The following is a 23,079-nucleotide window of genomic DNA, read 5'->3' as shown; positions in this document are numbered from 1 at the left end:
TCTTTCCATTCAGCCTGGGGTTTCAGCAGTTCAGTTCCACCTCAGGTGTTTGCTGGCAGTGCATTGGGATGAACTGTGATAGTTTCATTCAACAGTAACTTTCTGTACAGGCAGAAAACTAAAACCCAACATTTCTGCTTGGGAAAAAAAAAAGAAAAAAGACAAAAAAAAAAGCTGTAAAATATAACCTGTTTGCGTGGGTCTGATCCTGTGAACTTCACTCTATGTGTTTATATGATGAGGGAACAAAAATCAGTCCTATTCTGTATTTGTACTACTGCTTGTTTGCTACAATAGCTTTAATGATTTCTAGAGATTAAGTATGTGTTGAAGCAGGCCGTGTAGCTTTAGCCTACAGCCTGAAATAGGATTATTGCCTTTTATTCAAGCCTCCTCAACAGCGTCACTCTGTTAGTAAACCATTTAAAATCATGCTGGGACTTTGTAACCCATCAAGTGGATCTCACGAAGTGATGTGAAGTATAATGAAGTGATTGTGGCTCTTTTTGGTAGGTTTGGGTCAGCACACAAAACATTGGCACACCTTCCGTATCCGCACCTCGCTCTTACTGTTACACAGACAAAAAAGAACGATCTCTTGAGTAAAGCTGTATTATGGCAACCTAACAGTTCTAACCGCAGTCTCTGAAATGACAGCAAACTTCTCTTTAACGTATGTTCACATGTTTACAGGCAAACTGGTATGGCAAACAGCATATTTTCTAACACTAGCTTACAGAGCATTACTTTGCAGTCATCTAGTCTTACTAATGTGTAAAGTAATTCCTGTTGTACAGAAGTTAACCTGTTGTTTAAAATGAATGGTTAAAAAAAAGTGCAAATGACAAATACATGTTGGTGCTTGTATGGGTTTATCTAGAATAAAATGCATTTGGAGGTTATTTTGATTGGCGTGTGTTATTTAAAATGTTTAAAAGCAAGCAACCACAGCTTGTAGCAGTGCTGAGGTTATGCAAGGAACGGAGCTTAAGACACTGAGTGGCAACCCCGAAGAAGTATGACTGCAGTTGCAGCCCCATGAGTCTCCAAGGAAGAGCCACATGGGTCAAGACCGTGCATGGTAAGCCTCTTCTGTCACTCTGGTTGACAGAAGTCAACCTGAAGTTGGAAGATACTGAGCTGCCATGACGTCCCCCCAGGGCTGGAGCAGGGGGCTGCCAGAAGCCTTCCCGCCTTTGGGAAGCAGCAGTGGCCAGCAGCCCCTTTCCAGACTTCAGTGACCACCACATTACTGCTTCAAGGTGCTGAGGCTGATGAAACTTTTAAAAAGCTACAAGTGTTAAACCGAAGGATAACTGATCACCCTGCTTTCAGGAGAGGCTGCTGCAGGGACAGGAAATTGACTCTTGTGCAGAGCCAGACGGGCCAAGGAGCCCACCACTCAGAAGGTAACCATCATTCTTCCCCTTGTGGTTACCCTTTTTCTGCCCCCAAGGCTTTCTCTCATTTATATAAACTGCCCTCCCTGCCCTCCAACATCAGCTGATGGCCTACTGAAAACCACACAGTCAGGGTCAGGGTCAGGGCCTAACATGCAAGGCTGCCACGAGCCAGTTCTTGGCCCCTGTTGCGCTTCTCCAGTGACCTTGTTTGTAGCCAAGTTCTTGTGTGCACCCACCAGTACTTGCTCTCTGGATGGTCCAATATCCTGCAGCTGTTTTCACTGTGTGGTTTCTAGGTCTTCCAACCATCTGTGAAGCAGGGAAAGCTCTCTTTGATGCTGTTCCTCCTTGAAATTAACAACAACAAAGTAGCTCTATTACATTTTGCATACTTACAAGGGACCAAAATGAGCAACAATTTTATTTTCTTTCATTAATGATTTTGAAATAAAAATTTTGAAGTCCAAAATATTCTTATTTGTTAAATTCAATGTTTTGTGGGCATCTTTCTGATATTCATGATGCACAGCATCAGCAAGAAATGTGTACGCAGGCCTTCCTGCTCTCAGAGGAAGAGGACTCAGACCTGAAGTCTCAGTTACCAAAAATCTGTATAATCAGCCTGGTCAGCCTCAGCCACAGTTTGTACCCTCAGAAGCTCTTAAGTAAAACTTTTTTAACCACACAACATGTCAAGAGGAGCGATGCTGCTTTTTAAGAATGAAACTGTGGTATGAGAACACCATTTTGATATTTCTTGCTCAGGAGGATCCATTTGAAGCCTCTCAGGAGCAGAACCAGGTACGGAGAACCAGGTTAAAACTGCCCATCTGTTACATTCTGTAACATATCATTCATCTTTCAAAAACTCCCTTCTACTGCGAGGAAGGGAACATCGCTAGAAGTGTTCCTCAAAGTTTCTCCCTCTCTTCAAAGATCAAATGTTCCTTCCTAAAGACAAAGATCAGTAATAAAGGACTGTTCAAATACCCTCTTTTGTTGTATTATTTTCACAGCTTGTAATACATCCCCACCTGAAAAAGGGAGAAGGACACTTCAGGCCCAGGAGGCAAGGCAGACGACAACATTGTACCAACTGGATTGGGGGACGGTATGCTAGGATTCAAAATTAGACTCCAGAGTTCATTATGCCTATGTTGCAAGTCCTTTAGTCTTTTCTGGAGGCATGCATATTCTTAAGAGGAAAAATTCTGCCTAGGGAAGAAGAGATTTCTTAGTGTTCAAAATCTTTATTAGCCCAAAAGAGCAACACACCTCTCCACGAGTACTCTGGCTTTTCACTATCCCTATGAAGCAAAATTACATACTATAACTGGAAGGTGGAAAATCTGTGTATATTCTTCTACCCAAATGTCTATCTAAAAGTCCCTCTACGTATTTTACAGCTATCTGCATATTACAGATTAGAATTTACATGGAATAAATTAAGCTTTTAATAGCATTCACAGTAGTGAGCCACAGGAGCCACATTACATTAATTACTGAATCAAGCCCTCTATAGATGTTCAGTGAAGAGGAAAAAAAAAAATAGGAGTTTGTATTTCAAAGAGGATGCTAAGTAAGTCTGTTTCTCCTGCAGTTCTGAAGTCTTTCTCACTTCCTTCTTTTGCAGGGATTCCTGTAACTGCATTTATCGGATCATTTTCCTCTTTCTGAGGAGACAGTCCTGCAGCTGGCTTACAAACTCTCAGATACCCATCATAATGGACTCTATTCTAAGAATTCTAGTGCTTAAAATGCCATTAGACTGTATTCCAGTTACTAAACCAAGTGTCATGTATCTTCAGAAATACTTTATAACTCAGCTCTTGAGCATATATAATTTTTCAAGCAAAGGAAAGCAAAGGTTATTACCTATTTAGCACCCGATTTTCTTTTTCTAGTTCTTCTATCTTGGCTTCCAAAAGTTCTAGCGTCTCTCTCATCCTCCTTTGCTTATTATCATTGAGAGTTTCTCTGTCAAACAGATATTTCAAACAGTTAAGTAATGCCTTGATACATTGATACAGGTCCTGCAAAAATTACATCTACACTGTACATCATTTCAAGCTGTGACTGCTTTTAGGATTTTCCTCCCTTAAAAAGGGGTGCTGGGCTGTTTGAAAGTTCTGAATCCTGTGATGGGAAACAGAAGAGATGGGAAATGATCCATAGCTGTCAGTCACTCATTGGTCAGTGACCAGCTGTACTAACAAGCACTAACTGTATTTGAGAATTATAAAATTCATTCTCTAAATGACCACATATAAATAAGTATAAACATGACCAAAACAATGTATCCTCTTCCCTTTTTCCTCTTATTGATCTCAACTGTTTGCAACCTTAAAAGCCACTGGCAGGTTCCATAACCTATGTCCAATGTATAAAATTGTCAATCTCGAGCTTTTATAAACAATCAGCTTTTCCTTTCAAGTTATTCCATAAAAAGCAAGCTTAGAAGAAATACAATTTTCATAGTTCATCAAGAAAAAGTAGAACATCATTTGTCTAGTATCAAAATATCATCCTTGCTATTCAAGGAGTCCACCTTTTAAATAACCCTACACACGCACACAAAAGAGTGTCACAACATCTTGATGGCATTATAACAAAGTTGTTGGCTGTAATATTCTTTTGCATATCACTTCAACCAATTTCTATGTTAATCTTGAAGAGCCTGATGTATTTTGTTATTATATACAATAGACTGCAAATAAACTCTTAATATTAAAACAATGTTAGATGGCCAAAGTTGAACTTTTCATAAGCTAGAACACTGATGAAGGAAGAGTCAACCTGCCTTTTTCTGAGCAACAGCAGCTCGACATAGCTTGCTTTTCATTTCGTTGTATTTCTCTTCTTTCTCTGTCATGCACTGAGTAAGCAGGTACTTCTCCTCCAGCCATTCCGTTCGTTTGTATTCAAAAGTCCTTTGAAAAAATCAAGTTAAAAGATTAAGAGGTTATATAGACAGAGCAGTGCATTTGATTAACACCTTAAAGCTCTTAAGACAGATGCATCTTTTCCTACCTTTATATACTTGAAGGATCTGATTTAAATTTGATGGTGGTAACAATCTAATTGTGACTATTGACATTCAAACCCATGCATTAACATCATCTTAGGTTTTGTCCAACCACGAGGCAAATTTTGAAAAGCGATTCCAAGAAGCAAGTTAACTGTTGGCTGCTTGTTGGTTCGGCATGCTGCCAAACTGACAACAGAAAATTCCTGAATTTGGATAAAACAATCCCACTGGAACATAAGAGCAGACACCTATGCCAAACATCAGTTGTCAGAAGAGCTGACAACTACCTTCTCTCTTTGGGTGGTAAGATGCAAAAGAATGTTTTGCTTTCCTGTGCAGGCTATTATGCCTTTGAAACAGAGAAGTACAGGCTTGACTCTATGTGCTCCCGACCAGAACAAACACCAACACAACAGGAAGCTCACAGCAATATGGTTCTTAGACAACACTCCAGCTGAAAACACCACTAGCAGCATATGTTATTTGGTTAGGCCTTTGCATAGTTAAAACATACTAAAATTAGGCTGTATTCTCTAGCAGTGGATAGGAAATGAGTCAGTTTCTCTCTGCTGCTATGTTTGGGTTATCTGCATTGTGGGTCAAAGTAAACTAACAGCATATTTAACTATACGATAAAAAAAAGAAAGGTGAGATTCTGTGCAGCAGTTTTTAAGAAATGCAGTCCAAGGTTTAGTATCAGTGAATCCTTACTACTCCAATCCTGGGCCAGTGCAGTTTTCCTACAGGGACTCTGAATCTCCATCAATTTCTCAGCAGACAGCCTTTCCCTTCCCCATAGCTAAAGTATTAGTATCATCCATTCTTAGGACTAGGATCCTGATCCACCTGGTACCTGTCACAGTTCCTTCAGTAGACCCAGTGTGGTTTGTACCTTGCTGTTGACTGTGAATAATTATCTGCTACCCAGGAGCCAAAGAGCTTTGTCAAAAAGCACTGCTTACCAGTAAAAGAATTTCAGTGGAGACAGTGGTTAAATGCCACAAGTTGGGTTGTTTTGTTTTTTCTAAATGCTTCACAAGTGCCTGATTGAGCTGGTCTCTGATCTGTATCAATCTCCTTGCCTTCAGCCCTTTTTCTCATTTCACATTTTCATTTCCAAGCCTAAGACTGACACAGTCAGGCAGCTGCTTTACCTGCTTACAGCCCATCTGGCATTATTTTATTTATCTGAAACTTTATCTTAGGCTTTCTTATCTTCTGGTCTTTATTTCACTTCCTCTTTAAGCCAAGTTGCTTTGGTGCCACTTAACTCTTGGAGTTCAAGTTTATAAGAATTACTGAGCTGAGGAAGGAAGTCCTATCACCACAGAGTCAGAAAATGGAAATATGTCCCATGGTTCCCAGACTAACAGCAGGACAGACCTGGAGGACTTACAGATAGCCTGCAAAGTGGCTTAATTTCTGCACTATCAGCCTTGTTGATCTCCATTATCTACCTGCTTACACAAGGATCTCTGAGGACTGCCAAGCTCCTTCTACTGCCTTCCTTGGAAAACCTACTCCTGGCTGGTCTATGGCCCATAAATATCTAAATGATATTGTTAGTCTCACTCAAATAACAGTGAAAATCTCACTCAAAATGGGAATACATCTTCCTAAAGTAAACATCCAAAGTATTTAACATCCTACTGACAACTGAACATAGCCTGCAGTCCCAATGCAGTAATTTCTTCAAATGTTAAACTGAAAAGCAACACTTAAACTAAAGACAACAAAGCAATTATAGTACCAATTTGTAGCAAAAAGAGAAATTAAAACAAAATATGTCCCATTATATCTTTTGGAAGTTTTCTATTTAACTGGGATGCTGACTTTTTTAAAACCCCACCACACAATAATCCAATACAAGCTAGAGATGTATTTGGCTATATAAATACACACACATACAGACTGGGTTCCTGAAACCTACCAAAGCATAATACAATGGTTAAATGCTTTATTCACCCTTAATGCTTAAACATTCTTAAAAGAACTGTGTGTGAAACTCTAGATCCACTTAAACTAATGTAAGTTTGACATTCATTTCAGTAGAAATAGGACTTCATTTTATACAAATAGTGTATTTCACTATTCAATAATTAATTGTATAGACATAAATGGAAACACACTTCTATTTTATTATTACTCCCACGGGGGCTTGCAGAAGTGGATGCCATGGCAGGGGCGTTGGAACTCCATGATTTTAAGGTCCTTTCCAACCATAACCATTTTATGATTCTATGATTTTTGAAGTTACCGCAAGCCAAACTATTACACATACTGCATATCAGAATGTATAGCCATTTATTACAATTGTGCACTATTTCCTGTTCATTTTTAACTTCTGGCTTTATTAAAAATCTACAATCCATAGCTAGGTAATCCATGTGAAAGGAACACAAGCAGTATGAAAACTAAAAGTAAAGCCAAAAGGAATAAAACAGAATAATACTTATCTGCTTCTAGTTGAGCTTTTTTGGCCTGATTCCTTCCATGTTGACATTCTTGTTTCAATATCTCTATTGCTTCCTGCAGCTTCTGATTAGACTCCAGCAAATTCTTTTCTGATTGAGAAAGTGAGGTAATCTGGAGTTGCATGTCATGAATTTGCTACAAAAAAAAAAAAAAAGAAATTTTTCCATTTGAGAAGATATGCAAATAACTAACAATTAATTTTGAGATACTGAGATAAATCAAAACACAGACACCAAATGACTGCATTACCTTTTCATAAGCCTTTCTTATTTGTTCCTTATCTCCTTACTCAACAGCTTCTCCAAAAGCATCACAGTATATCACCACTAGACAAAGAACGTTTTCTCTTGCAGTTAAAATGAGAAAGGGAGGCAGCAATCTTCAGTCATTGATGTGCCCCCCAGAACTTCAGAAATCCAACATTAAGCCCCAGGACTGAACAGAACTAGATACCACACATTTAGTAGCAGTGTTTCGGAGCTATGCAGACTCTTCTATCTGTATGTGTTACACCCAGCCTTGGCTGTTCACAAAAAAAGTATAGAGCCTGACAAGTCCAGGCTGTGCAGTCAGCACATAGAAAGGGTAATTTCCCTTTCCTTTGCCTCTCCCCACATGGATACTTATACCCTAATTTCTGATTTGTGGAGGAAAAAAATATTGCCTAGAACTTCAAGTGCACACAGCTTGCAGAATACTTTGATGCACAGCTATATTCTTACCTACTAAATAACATTATGGGTGAGCAGGAGTTAAAAAAATTAGGTTTTATTTTCAATACAGCCATCAATTCACTTTGCAATAGAAGTATACCTCTTTACACTAGTTTATTCATTTATGAAACATCTGTTAAGCACTTGAAGAACCTCAGATGAGAGATGCAGTGTAAATGCAAAGCATTACCTAGAAACAATTTATAAGTCTCCATGGAAACTGAATCTCCAGTTAAATAGTCCATAACCATATTCAACATACCAGTCTATAAACATTCAGCTTTGAAATCCTTGGTACCCACAAAACAAATCAAGCAAAAAGCTGTAATTCATTTATAAAGATCTAGGAAAGCATAACTGATTTCTGAACACTTTTGTTTTAAGTATCTGTTTTATGTGTTTTGTCCCTCAGAAAAAAAGAAAAAAAGCCTTAAAAATTCAGTCTAATCTTCACATGCTGGGCATGGTGACTGCAGAAAAGATTCTTTTTCTCTATCAAGCACTACAATGTAGTAAGACCTTACTTGTTTCAGATCAGCGCTTTCATGGTTTTTTTCTTCCAACTCCTTTATCTGAATAGCTTGCTCTTGAATTTTTAATCTAAAATTGTACAAGACATCCTTATTTTTATCTAGTCAAAATATAGATGTTAGAAGTTAGGACAAATCAGCCTGACAATAGAACATGTTCGATAATTTGAAAGGCTGTTAAATATGTAACTAAGCAATGATTTAAAATGTATTTTGATTGATTATTAGAATTCATACAGGAGTAAGAAATACATTTCTTTGTTTGCTTTTTGGAGTATGACTTTTGATCATTTTATCATGCTGACCTTCATAAAAATACTGTAGTATAATGACTTCACCAAGAAACATAATAACAAACTCAAAGAGGTATCGCATTAGGATCCCAATTTGCCAATTGCTGATATGGTGCCATTGTGGAAAGATAAGTGATTTACTCTTGGCTGCTGGCATAGCCCCAGCATTACACGGACCTAATTTTATCAAACATGAATATTGCAAAATTATGTCTTACAAATGTTCAGTAAGTTATAATCATTAAAGGTTTGGATGAAAAATGTTTGGGGTTCGTTGGTTTTTTTTTTTAAACAGAGCATTTTTTAATTCTGCCCCCTTTTTACACAATGCAAAATATAATGTTGTTTAACTTAACATAATGAACATTTGTGTATCTATGAATAGCAAACTTTTATACTGACTCCTATAGAGAAATAAGGGGGGAAACTTAAGAAATTTGTGTTAAAAGTTAGAAAAGCCACTCTACAGCAAACACTTAAGTTTCTTTTTGCTAGATTCTTCAGCCATCTGTAACACACGTAGTTTCTCTTCATACTGATCCTTTTCAGATTGTCTCAAAGTATCTTGTTCCAGTTTCATCTTCTCTAGATCGGCTAATTTGTTCTTGAGTTCTAACCTGAGACATCATTCAACACGCACACAAGAATCATGACAAAATGCCAAAGTGTTTAGTTGCCAAGAACGACATTTTAAGAAGTTACTCAAAACACTCTTCTGTTAGAAGGTGAGCGGTAAATCAACAAACATACTTTTCATCCTGTAAGACTGCAATTTTTTCAGAAACTTCCTCTTTGGAAGCTTGCACTTTACGAATTAGCTCCCGATCCTTTTCTACTAAAAGCTCCTTATGATGTTCAACAGCTGCCTGAAGAATTTCCATGTCTGACAGCAATCCTGCATTATACAATTCAAAAAAGGTTAAAATGTCACTATGAATATCAACCTGAAGTTCAGTATTAAAATAGTTTTATAAATTGATAAAAGGGAGCTAAAAATCACAATTCACATGACAGAATGAAAGAACAGGGAAAAAAATCCAATGAAAACAGAGAGACATGGCCTTTCTTAGTGTAACAGCAACATTTCGAAAACTTTTGAAGAGTAATCAGAGCACTGGAATCTCTGCCTATGAGGGTTTATTATTTTAACACACTTGGAGTATTACGTACAGTTCTGGTGTCCTCACCATAAAAAGGACATGAAACTGTTGGAACAAGTCCAGAGGAGGGCCATGAGGATGATCAGGGGACTGGAGCACCTCTCATATGAAGATAGGCTGAGAAAGCTGGGGCTGTTCAGCCTGTCGAAGAGAAGGCTGCGTGGAGACCTCATAGCAGCCTTCCAGTATCTGAAGGGGGCCTACAAGGGTGCTGGAGAAGAACTCTTCATCAGGGACTGTAGTGATAGGACAAGGGGTAATGGGTTAAAACTTAAACAGGAGAAGGTTAGGGTAGATAAAAGGAAGAAGTTCTTTACTGTGAAGGTAATGCTCCATCCCTGGCAGTCTTCAAGGCCAGGTTGGATGGAGTCTTGGGTGACACGGTTTACTGTGTGGTGTCCCTGGATTCCACAGCAAGTTCAGGACAACTTAAATCATGTGTGTATTTAGTTCCATATTTCATAGGGTCTGATATTCTTAATTCACCATATGCTGCGTATGCATTGTCGATAGATAAAACACTACCTTTTAGTTGCTCCCAGAAAACTTAATATTAAATCAAGCAAGCAGAAACAACTATTCCAAGAAGATGAAGGTACTGTTTTGGGGTTATGGCACATCTGTGACGACAGTCCACCAAAAGCTGTGTAGCAATTTAAATCAACACATAACTAGTACTAGATAGCTTTGGTCTTTTCACTCTAGAAAGCTATTTCAAGTTGCCTACATACTCAGATGTACTGAGTAACTTTGAACATTGCCTATTTTCTTCAAAGAATGAGCTAGAAATTGTATTTTGTTTCACATGGCAGCTGTACCCAATTGTTATCAATTCCATGGACACAGAATCAACCACTGAAACCCTATGATGCGTTAAAGTTTCAAGCAAAGTGTAGAAAACTAGAATCTGGCAATAATAGAAAAAATAACCAGATGAAGTACGTGATTTGAAACAGATTATGTTCAAATTGTGGCATAGATTCACTAATTTACATAAATGTAAAACTGTTCTGTAACTGCTCTTACTCTAGTAGACAAAGTGAAATAATGCAATTATTCCCCATACAAAATGAGTTGTCAGATCTATGACCTAGACCAGAAGTAGAAGGCAAAGACTGCTGGGGAATGTTTGGAGGAAAATAATTGTAGTATTCTACCCAGAAGTTACAAAAGAAATAATTAGAAAATAATTGCATGTTTTACCATCCATTTCACTTTGAATCTTGTTTATCTCTTTTTCTATTTCACTCTTTGTTCTTGCCGCCTCCAGTTTGATATTTGTTACTTCCAATTTATGTGACTGTTTTAAGTTCTTTTACCTATGAATTATGGGGGGGGAAAAATAACCAAAATAAATATATATACATATTCACAGCTTTACTGTAATTTTTTCATGTGATACTTTGCTAACAAAAAAATCATAGACTAAGCTTATTTTAAATATATCTTAGATTTTTTTTCACCTACTGCTTTCCTAAAGGCAATCCTGAATACCCACTCTTGTAGATAATTTTTAATGGTGAGAAAAGTTTTAATGGTGATGATACAGATACTGTAACACTAAAGCTGTTGACATGATCTGATTCCCCAAATTATAGTAAGTGCTATTACAGGTTTTTATTAACTCCTCAAGTCACACACTGAAGATTACTGAACGTTAAGTCATCTTGAAATGCTATTTTCTATATTCTCTGATTAAAAAAATTAAAGTGCTAAAACACAACATCCATTCCAGGAACCAAGCTGTTCGACTGTTGACGTGTATTTCATCTTTAACCAGCCAGTTATTACAAGCTACAGTGTAGAAAAGTTACTGTTTCACAAAGTTTTGGTGATATATGCACAGATGTGCAGGACAGCCTGTGAAAACTGGGTTTCTGAGTAAATACTATACACTCTGCAAGCCAGCCTCTGAATATTTGGGTATTTCTGAAAAGACTACTCATTGGGAATATCTTGATATGACACTGATCCAAACTGCATAAGACCCTGATGCCTCGCTAACTCAAGCATTAGCATGTCAGTTTACACATACTTCACTTCTGACTACAGATCCCTCAAACTTACACAAATTTAAATATAACCTCCCTGAGTAAAAACAAACAGTGATATGCAAAACCATATTATAGATTGCTCCCTCAACTAATTTCAATTGGTAACTACTTATAGTCACTCTGGCCTCCTGGGGTGCCACACTGCTTTCTCAAAATCCAGGTCTTTATAGTTTTTTAAAGTGCATTTCAAACCAAATCTCTACAACTGTGACATACATAGAAAATGGCCCATAAAAGCAGGAGTTTTAAGAACATCAAATCAAAGAAAATTACTGCTTGCATGGAAACTTTCTATAGTTTAGGCATTTGTACGCAGTAATTACACGGTCAATGAGAATTAAGTATCTAGAGGAAAGCACTTATAATGAAAATCTATTCACAATGACAAATGTAATTACAACCTGCTAGTATATACAGTGGCAAAAGGTTACGAATGACATACTAGCTTATTAAGTAACTACATGGTGAATTTGGTTGCTTAAATACTAAGTTGTGAACATTTCAGGGCAACTTGCAAAGATTTAAGGTGGTTTTTTTAAGGCACAATGTCTGGAAGACAAATGTACTCAGGAATAATTTTGAGTGGGCGCTGAAGGGGGTGGAGGTCAGTATAGAAATTAGTATCTACTTTCTTCCCTTCAAGAAACACCACTCAACATTTTACATTTCTCTACTTCTTTCTGGAAGTGAGTAGAAAACACCACTTGATACAAAAAGTAACGACTTTAAATTATCCATATATTCTAATAGACAATTGATTAAAAAATGTTTAGCAGAAGTTTTCCTCTCCTATTTATTACTCCTATGAGACAAATATGGCACATTGTATAAAGTGGCTTTAAATAATGGTAGAGGTATAGCCTATTCTTATGGTAAACTACAACTTTTTTGGATTAAGGACCAAAATGAAATCCCTCGTACTCATAAATGTGAACTGGAAAGCCTGTTTTGAATTAAATCTGAGATTGTTAAAGAACAACTATGGTAGAAGTTAAAAGCTTTCTTCCTGTATTGTATCTTTCTTGAGGCATGTTATGACAATACTAACTTCTGTACCCATACAAAGCCCATGTCATTTTGTAATGTACATTCAAAAATGCAGGACAGCTTTATGTCAACAGAAAGCTTAAAATAAATCTGCATTCAGACACATATACAAGGCCAAAGTGCCTGGCTTTACAGTTACTTCATAACTAACTAAAGCCTCTCCAGGAAGGTAAGAAAACAGGGGATTAAATTTGCTACCAGGAACTGACAGATGTGATAAAAATTTATCTCCCAGTATTCTCTAGAGAAAGAGGGGGATAAAAGTAGAAAGCTACTATTTACCCAAGTAACTATTTCATTAGGACTAATATCCTGACTCAAATTTACATAAAGCAATGTAAGCATTCTGCAACACTTGAAGGAAAAAGAGTTCACTAGTGTTTCAATTTTTCTTGTTTATTCAAATAATCACATATGAGATTGCATAAAGGATCCGTCCTTTTTAAGTTTTGTAGCTGAGGAATCACTGCAACTAGATAACACTCTGAATCTGGCATCCATGCTAACCTAATTATGCTGAAATTCTAAACAGCAATATCAAGTTTCTTAAGCACTTTCAGGTTTTCCTTAAGCTTGAAGCCTCTGATCCTTTTTTTTCCGACAGTATTTTTCAAGACATCTCTCTCGAAAAACCCCAAAATTAAACAAAAAACTCCCAAACCAACCAACAAAAAACAACCCAACAAAAAAACCCCAACAAAACCCAAGCACAGAACAAAACCTGTAAGATCTGGCGTTAACCCAACAACTAAGATAGAATCATAGAATGGTTTGGTTTTGATGGGACCTTAAAGACACCTCTTCAAGCCCTGTTCTGTTTAGAAAAAAGATCTAGAAAATAAAATAAGAACAACATAACTTCAATCTTTAGAGATACTTCTAGGGATGATGTGTTTCCTGTAAAGTCACATATTCTATATCTTCCAACTGAAACTGGGAAAAAAAATTCCAAGTCTATTTTAGGTCACACCAGAAAACATTATTACTTTATTTTTAATGTAAAAAATAAAAAGAAAAACTTAAACATAACAGGATATGAAAAATAGGTTTCAGATACCATAAAAGCACTTACTTTGGTAACTAAGGAATTGACTTCTCATTCCAATTTGTGAAGTTTAGTAGTTAAGAGAAAGTTTTGTTTATGACTCATCCGCAGTTCTTTCTCAATTTGCTCAAACTGTAGTTCAGCAGAATTCTTTGCTGTCTTGAATAAAGGACGTATTGGTAAAATTTTTTTGCCTCTTCCTATTCACTTGACTGGTTCAATTGATCTGAGCTTTCAGATAATACTGACCATTTATATTATATAATACATAAATATTTATCTTTGCTTAAAATATGTTCCAATATAACAAGGGTCCTGAATTTTACTCAAAAGGCACAGTTGGTTTTACTAACACTTCCTGGGCAGAATCACACACATTTTCAGTCTTATTTCACAAGAGGCAGAAGTAATCTGACTTGGTCGGGAGGCAGCAGGTATTTCAACTAATAAATTACTGGGCTGTAAACACCAGTATGACTTTAAGTGGTGCTCAAAAAGATGTCATATGTTGGCCTATGCACTTAGACTAACTGAAGAGTTAACATCATGGAGAGGAAATAAAATGCAATTACTGTATTAGAGACTTAAGGCCCTGAGTGTTTCTAAGTATCAAAAATGTAATCTAAGCTACAATTTCACCTTCCTGTTTCCAAACTGACCTATTTATAGCATATCTTTTTAAGTTTTCTAATTTTAGAATATTATAGCACTTTTTAAGTCACGATCAGAGTATTTTGTAACAAAGGTATACAGCACTGAAAGAAGAAAAATAAACCATCTATCTGTATGGTGCAACTTGCAGGAAATCCACATGGAAAGACTCACTATTTAGAGAGATAGTAAGAATTGACAGGAAGACTGAAGACCACAGATGAGGAATAAAGTGAAACTCTGGGAAACATACAACAGGCTAGAAATAACAACAGTTTTTTAAAGGAAAGAAACAGCCAAGAACTAAACAACGGCAGTAATGTGTTGCCAAAAGGAAAGACAAAGGTAGGCAAAAAAGATGACACATGAGGAAAGGATGAAAGAAGTAGGGGAGCACCATATAACATATAACCATATAACATATATAATGTTATATATATAACATATATATAACATATAACCATATAACATTTTTCAAAAAGAATAAAAAATTTACTGTAGCAGATTGTTAACATAGTGTCATCAGTTTCTAATTCTTGCCAAATGACAAGTGCTGATACGACCATCTTACTGACTGTAAACATGGATATCACTTGCATGTTTAGAAAGGAGATCATTCAATGGAATCTCAGTTGAGCTCTCCACCCTTCCAAAGCTGAACTGGCAGTACAGGTCTCCCAATGTACTTACACATTGTTTTTAAATCTGAAAGGTACAATTTCAAACAGTGAACTCAACGGCAAAATTATCACAACTTCAGTGACAGTTCTATCAGGCCAAGTGTTACTGTCACCATACTCTGCAAGAAGGCAAAACCTGAAAAAGAAACACCCACAAAACCCACTTACCTCCAAAAATCTTGCCATAGCCTGCATCTCAGCTAACTGCCGGACTTGTACTCTTTGAACACTTTCTGCTTGCACACTACAATTGTCTCTTTCTGCTTTTAGTTCTTCTACTTCCACTTCTAAGCCTTTTATTTTCTGAATCAGTTGTGCCTTTTCTCTACAGAGTGCCTCCATGTGTTTACTGTCCCTCATGGGATCAACACTAAGCAGCTGATTATGGAGTTCTTCTTTATCTTTATCCAGCCTTGGCACCTGATAGTTGTTAATCAGAAAAAGAAAAGCTTTTACATTGGTTAGATGTCAGGCAGTAACAAATACAGCAGCTGACAACTGAGTAAAGCAGCAGGTTGCTTTCAAAATATTAAGAAATTACATTCACATTTCATAGAAATATATAGGAAATAGAAAATATATAGGAAATAGAAACACATAGGAAAATCAATAGATGACTTTTTTGCTTCAGTTTTCACTGATAAGGCTTGTCCCGAGGCCTCAGATGTCCCTGAGCCCCCTAGAAGTTTGTGGTAGTAAAGCAGTAGAGGAGGAAAATGTTAGGGATCATTTAATCCACTGGACACACACAAGTGGATCCAAGCAATTTGAAGGAGCTCACTGGTATCATCAGAAGGCTGATTTTTGAAAAGACACAGCCACCAAAGAAGATTTCTGGTGACTGGAAAGAGGCAAACAGCACACCCATCATCAAGAAGACCAAAAAGATCAAGCAGGATCCAGATAACTATAGGACAGTCAGCTTCACATCAGTCTCTGCAAAAGGACAAAACCGCTTAAAAGCCATTTCTAAACACATGAAAGACAAGGTGATGGAAAGCAGGGTATACCAAGGGCAAATCATGCTTGACCTGCTACTCTTCTTTCTAGAAAGAGGTGACTGGCACTGCAGACAAAGCAGACAGCAGTGGATCTTACATACCTTGATTTTAACAAGGCCTTTGATACAGTCTCACATAACCTTCTCTCTCACCAAACTGATATATGTCCTGGAAAAGTGAATGAAAAAGTGGGTGGAAAAAGGGTGGGCTGCCAGGCTCAAAGAGTGATGATCAGATCAGGGGTGCAAACCCCAGCTGACTGCCTGTAACTAGTGGGGTCTTTCTGGGATCAGCACAGGGTCTAATACTGACTGTTGTCCTCATTAGTGACCTGGATGACAGGATGGAGTACATTTTCAGCAAGCCTGTGGGTGACACCAAATTGGAGGGAAATGGTCAATGTCCTGGGAAGCAGAACTGCTATTCCAAGCTCAGAGAAGAGGAGATGCATTGTGATGGGAAGAGAGGCAACAGATACAAGCTGGAACATGTGAAATGCCCATCAGGTATTAGGAAAAACATTTACCCTGAAAATGGTTAAATAGCTTTTCTATTAAAAATGTTTAACTTTCTGGGATAGTTTTCCCAGAAAGGCTGTGGAATCTCCATCCTTGCAAATGTTCAAGACTTAACTGGACATGACCCTGGGCAATCTGATCTCATTACACTTCAGTATTTTAAACAGGATGTTGGACTAGAAAGAGGTCTCTTCTGACTCAGACTATGATTCCACAATTCTATAGCCACAACGGAACTCATATCTGCTAGTAACTCAAGACAGCCAAACTCATGATTGGGTTCTGCCAGACAAAGATAAATAAATAAGTAGATAGTCTTTCTGGTACAAGGTAGTATGATATGGTACAAACTCATCTTGAGACTGTAGCTAACAAACATAGTATAAATATATTCTAGTGTTTCAAAATGAGTTATGTGGACTGAATGCAACAGTGGGGGCAAAAGAGCAAGAAAGTAAGGTATCAAAAGAGTTCTCTTGGTATTTGGAGACTAGTCCAAACTCTGATCTGCAGCAGTGCTTTCAGAAGTCAACACACTGGAGAGAAGGGATGTCACCAGAGGAACCTTGACAGGATTGAGAGGTAAGCCAGCACAAACCTCACGAACTTCAACAAGACCAAGTGCAAGGTCCTGCATTTGAGTTGGGGCAAACCCAAACACAAATATAGTCTGGGCAGAGAATGAACTGAGAGCAGCCCTGAGGAGAACGACTTGGGGGTGTTGGTAGACGAGAGTCATAGAATCATAGAATAGTTAGGGTTGGAAAGGACCTTAAGATCACCTAGTTCTGGCCCCCTGCCATGGGCAGGGACACAATGCACTAGGCCATGTCACCCAAGACTCCGTCCGATCTGGCCTTGAACACTGCCGGGGCGGAGCATTCACAACTTCTTTGGACAACCTGTTCCACTGCCTTAGCACCCTCATAGTAAAGAATTTCTTCCTTATATCTGACCTGAACTTCCCCATTTCAAGTCTGAAGCCTTAATCATGTTGAGAAGCTCAACATGAGCCTGCAGTGTGAGCTTACAGCCCAGAAAGCCAACTATGTCCTGGGCTGCGTTAAAAGAAGTGTAACCAGCAGGTTGAAGGAGATGATCCTGTCCCTCTATTCCACTCTCATGAGACCCCACCTGCAGTATTGCGTTCAGCTCTGTGGCCCCAGACATAAGAAGGATGGGGACCTGTTGGAGTGAGTCCAGAGAAGGGTCACAAAGATGATCCAATGGCTGGTGCACATCTCATATGAAGACAGGCTGAGAGAACTGAGCTTGTTCAGCCTGGAGAAGAGAAGGTTCTGGGGAGACCTTGTAGTGGCCTTCCAGTACCTAAAGGGAGCCTACAAGAAATCTGGAGAGGGACTTTTTACAAGGGCATGAATGATGGAACAAGGGGGAATGGCTTTAAACAGAAAGAAAGTAAATTTAGACTAGATATTGGGAAGAAATTCTTCATCATGAGGGTCATAAGACACTGGGAACAGATTGCCCAGAGAAGTTTTGTAGCCTCCTTGTGCTAAATGGCATGGAAGGTTTAAAAGGGTCTAAGAGAGAAAACTCGATCACATTTTGCCCTGGGCTCAGGTAGTTTCATTCTCTTTAAGTGTACTCATTAGCTGCAGGACTAGAACGAGCCCACAAGAGAGGCAGGCATGTAAAAGCATGCTGTAAAGCAGCATGTGGGTTTAGCTCCAGGGAGGACAACTGTTCTGGTTTTAATGCATTGCATTTGCAAATTTGGATTGATTTTAAAAGTGATGATTGCTTTGATTTGTGTCTCATGTTTGGACTAATATGTTCAAATCTGGTATCTTAGGATACATGCTCCCAGACAAATACTTAAATGGATATGCTAATGACATATGCAACATCATTTACACTGCTGCATATATTTAAAACATAAATAAGCTGGCAATTTATTTAGCTATACTTTTGAAAGTCCAATCCTGAAACAGAAAATTCATGAATTGCTTATTCAAGAGTTAACACAACTGAAATAAAGTTATCAGATTTTTTCAATATCCTTTTTGACTACCACTGTCATGATACAACTCAGTTGGCAAAATGTATCCTTGTCTGCTATTAACAGTATCTTCTGGTGCCTCCTTCCTGGATTAATTGCCACATAAGTAATATAAAATCTAAACTTCCATCAGTTGTCCAGATAATTTATTAATTTCAGATTAGCATGATGTCTCAAATTCCATCACAAATGCAATTAAAAAAAACATTAAGCAAGGCTACTGACTGTCATTTATCAGAAGGCAAGTCTATTCTTACTTACAATAGCACAAATGATATTGCGACACATCACTGAACAAACCCACAGAGACAGCTTTAGGCTAAGTCATAAGAGTGTTTTGAGAATTGAGAGAACAGAAATATACACTACATTATGAAATGGCATCATACTGACAACCCATCAAGTACCAACATTTTCACAGTGTTCAAGCAGCTTTGTCATCAGATATATTTTAAGCTACGGCAACTTTCTATGTACCTCAGCCTCATACTGTATTTTCTTCTCTTCTAAAATATGTGAATGTTATTCCTGTTGATGTTCAAATTCTGACTTCAGTAAAGCATGTTCATAGCGAAGTTTGTTATATTTTGTTCTGTATTTTTCCACTTCCTAAGTTAGACAGAAAACCCACAAAAATATCAGAGATGTTTTCAGCTTTACTTCCTTCAAACGTCCATTCGGTATTCCTATCATTTCAAAGGTTATGTTTGATGAACTGAATCCCTCCCTCTCCCTCTTCTAGGGTTTCAACAGTCACTGTCTGGGGCAACAGTAGCAGAAAAAGAATGTTATATTTTGCTCCCCTTTCAGTTTTAATTTCCTAAGGTTTGAGGAACAACTATAAACTGGTGATCACTACTCTAAAAGGAACAGGATTTCAATACATACTACTTACATTTTCTAGCTTCTGATGAAGTTCTGCCATAGAAGATTCCAATTCCTCCTGTATTTGTGCTTTTAACAGTTTTAATTTTTGAGGAGTTAACACCTTAAGACAGTAAAGTATCATAAATAACTAGTCACAGTCATTTATTTGCACTGTCATAGGACAAATAGCCAGGAATAAAGTATTTCAAATATGATTTTAGGAATCCTGCTTAATATTCTATGTTTTTCTAAGGACTTTTCAGTAATAGTTACAGAAGAAAAAAAGATGTATTAGTAAACTAAAAATATTCTGGGAAGATAACAGAAGCTTTTAAAACACCAGTATCTACTGGTAGAAGCAATGCAAATGTCAAGATGAATCGCCAAGAGATTTATGTCCTGGAGGGGTGGGGTGTGGTGTCTCATCAAAGATAAAGAATTAGCATTTGGGAAAACTTAAACAGTAAGTGAACCAACCCCAAAGAATCAAAATGAGCAATGTCGCATTCGACACTGTCCCACACGACATCCTTGTCTCTAAATTGGAGAGACATCAATTTGATGGGTGGACCACTCGGTGGATAAAGAACTGGCTGGATGGCCGCACACAAAGAGTTGTGGTCAATGGCTCAATGTCCAGCTGGAGACCGGTAACGAGTGGTGTCCCTCAGGGATCGGTGTTGGGACCGGTCTTGTTCAACATCTTTGTCGGTGACACGGACAGTGGGATTGAGTGCGCCCTCAGCAAGTTTGCCGATGACACCAAGCTGTGTGGTTCGGTTGATACACCGGAGGGAAGGGATGCCATCCAGAGGGACCTCGACACACTTGTGAGGTGGGCTGATGCCAACCTTATGAAGTTTAACCATGCCAAGTGCAAGGTCCTACACCTGGGTCGGAGCAATCCCAGGCACATCTACAGGTTGGGCAGAGAAGAGATTCAGAGCAGCCCTGCAGAGAAGGACTTGGGGGTGTTGGTCGATGAGAAAACGAACATGAGCCAGCTTCAGTGCGCGCTTGCAGCCCAGAAAGCCAACTGTATCCTGGGGCTGCATCAAAAGGAGCGTGACCAGCAGGTCGAAGGAGGTGATCCTGACCCTCTACTCTGCTCTTGTGAGACCTCACTTGGAGTATTGTGTGCAGTTCTGGTGTTCTCAACATAAGAAGGACATGGAACTGTTGGAACAAGTCCAGAGGAGGGCCACGAGGATGATCAGGGGACTGGAGCAGCTCCCATATGAAGACAGGCTGAGAAAGTTGGGGCTGTTCAGCCTGGAGAACAGAAGGCTGCGTGGAGATCTCATAGCAGCCTTGCAGTATCTGAAGGGGGCCTACAAGGATGCTGGGGAGGGACTCTTCATCAGGGACTGTAGTGACAGGACAAGGGGTAACGGGTTCAAACTTAAACAGGGGAAGTTTAGATTGGATATAAGGAAGAAATTCTTTACTGAGAGGGTGGTGTGGTACTGGAACGGGTTGCCCAGGGAGGTTGTGAATGCTCCATCCTTGGCAGTGTTCAAGGCCAGGTTGGATGAGGCCTTGGGTGACATGGTTTAGTGTGGGGTGTCCCTGCCCATGGCAGGGGGGTTGGAACTAGATGATCTTAAGGTCCTTTCCAACCCTAACTATTCTATGATTCTATGAATACCAACCCAATTATTTGTAAAACACATTAGATACAACGTATCTGTTGGAGCTCATTTATTAGACTGAAATGCAACTAAGATCAGGAAAGATTTCCTGCTTTAAGCTCCATGCTGCATAGTAATTTGTTAACTTTTCCTGGGTATGGCTAATACAGCAAACTATCTACCAAGAAAAAGTGTTACAAAAAAAAAAAATCTCATCCAAAACCTGTGACATATTCCATTTCTTCTACTTCCTTCCACTTGTACCCTGAAGTGTCTGAAAATTAATTCCAGTTATAGTAGCAGGGCATATATCCTCCATTCAGAGTCTGGGATCCTTTGTTAGACGCTGAGTTTTTTTTCTAAGAACATTAGAAATGTTCTTAGAAATGTTCATGCATTAGTTTAAGGAAAAAGCAGTTATAGAAAGTGTCATCCGAGTTACCTTAAAGATTCAGAGTTTTTTTCTTTTTTCTGTGTTTGTTGGCTTTTTTTTAAGATAAAGAAAGCGATGATTCTCCCCATAACAGGGGAGCGTGCACAAAGACTGAAAAGTCTTGCTATTAACGTAGGACATAACAAGAGAATTTGGAAGATTCAGTTAAACTAGAAAACAATAATTTCAACCCATAGTCAGTCACTCTAAAGAAGAAGCACTCGAGTTGGGTGGATTTCAAGATATCTGAACTATATTCAAGCTAGGTATATATACATGTTACATAACCAGAAATATATACATGGCCTTATTACAGGACGTAATACCACATTAGGTCCTGACAGTAAATTATCTCACCTGCATCCTCAAGCTTTCCAGATCTCGTCTTCTACGCAGCAACTCCCCTTGATATTCAGAAAAAAGCTGCTGAATTTCCTCATGTACAGTCTGCTTTCAGCTAACAACTGCTTCAGTTTATCTTGTGATTTTGTATATTCCTCCTGTAATCTGCAAGATAAAAACGATTTATTTTACATTTACTCTTTAAAATTAGATCAATGAGCTCAAAAAACTCACATGCAGAAGCAAACGGCAAGTTAGAACTAAACTATTAATATCCTCTTCCTGTAATATACTGAAAAGTTATCCCATATTTACAAGCATAACAAGTATTGCAGAAACATAATCTGCAATGTCCTGAGGTATTCTGAATTGTTTATTCTCTAATACAAACAACGCTCTGTCCTTAAATACAGAAATAGCTAACACAAATAGCAGGCACAGATCCCTCCCACATATTAACAGCTCAGGTTAAGAAACCTGTTTAAATTACTTTAGATTTTCTGCCTTCACATTTTGATAATTTACTTCATAGTATTTGCATTGCATTCTTTCATCAATCAGAAGTTTTCATAAGTTTTGTGAATCAGCAGTATCATCACTTTCAGCCATAGAAGGAAGAAGATTACCCGAAGCCTCCATTTTACGATTGACTGTTCACGAGTATGGAGAAGACAAAATTGAAATTAACTTATAAGTAATCTACAATGCCATTCACTTTTTCTGCTGTTATCCCAGAAGATCAAGTCACCTGATGAAATACAAGGACATGTAATTAGCAGTCAAGCACATTCACTGTTTAAAGATTTCACATGCCACTTTTGCTTTCAAGTACGGAAGACTCCTGGCTCTGCTGTAACTCACGTTAGAGACCTTTATCGAAAGGGCAACTCTGCTCATTCTGCCTAGCCCTACCAGGGACATTAATAACATGGATATTATTGAAGTCAATACAAAATAAGCACAAGCACTTCTATCTGACAGATTACATAGAATGTTATTTTTCCTTATGCTGTACACTGAGAATCAAACTGCGATGCTACCAATGCCCTAATTATGCCCTGTTAATCAGAGTTCAAGCAAAGGCCAAAGACATCAGACACATAGTGCTTTTACTACTACTGATTACAAGTCACAGTCTGTCACACTATCCTAACAAGTTGTACTACTCAGTACATTCATTTGCAC

General features: G+C 38.2%; 1 protein-coding gene across 1 annotated transcript; it reads right to left on the bottom strand.

Annotated features, from left to right (window-relative positions):
• Positions 1–1,468: 1,468 nt before the first annotated feature.
• On the bottom strand, positions 1,469–22,533 carry CEP83 (centrosomal protein 83; the record flags this gene model as incomplete). The annotated part of the gene is given in 22 exon segments (XM_080610050.1): positions 1,469–1,681; positions 1,685–1,750; positions 2,438–2,599; positions 2,603–2,618; positions 3,279–3,378; positions 4,200–4,333; positions 6,884–7,041; positions 8,144–8,219; positions 8,910–9,059; positions 9,193–9,337; positions 10,806–10,911; positions 10,913–10,921; positions 13,776–13,799; positions 13,803–13,903; positions 15,244–15,499; positions 19,099–19,143; positions 19,147–19,230; positions 19,517–19,609; positions 21,910–22,007; positions 22,010–22,059; positions 22,385–22,461; positions 22,465–22,533. Coding segments are annotated over 22 exon segments (2,232 nt in total).
• Positions 22,534–23,079: the final 546 nt, after the last annotated feature.

Source organism: Psittacula echo (assembly GCF_963264785.1).
Source record: "Psittacula echo genome assembly, chromosome: 1".
NCBI classification, from domain to species: Eukaryota; Metazoa; Chordata; class Aves; order Psittaciformes; family Psittacidae; genus Psittacula; species Psittacula echo.
The sequence above is the reverse complement of the archived record's forward strand: the minus strand, read 5'-3'. Positions and strand labels throughout refer to the sequence as shown.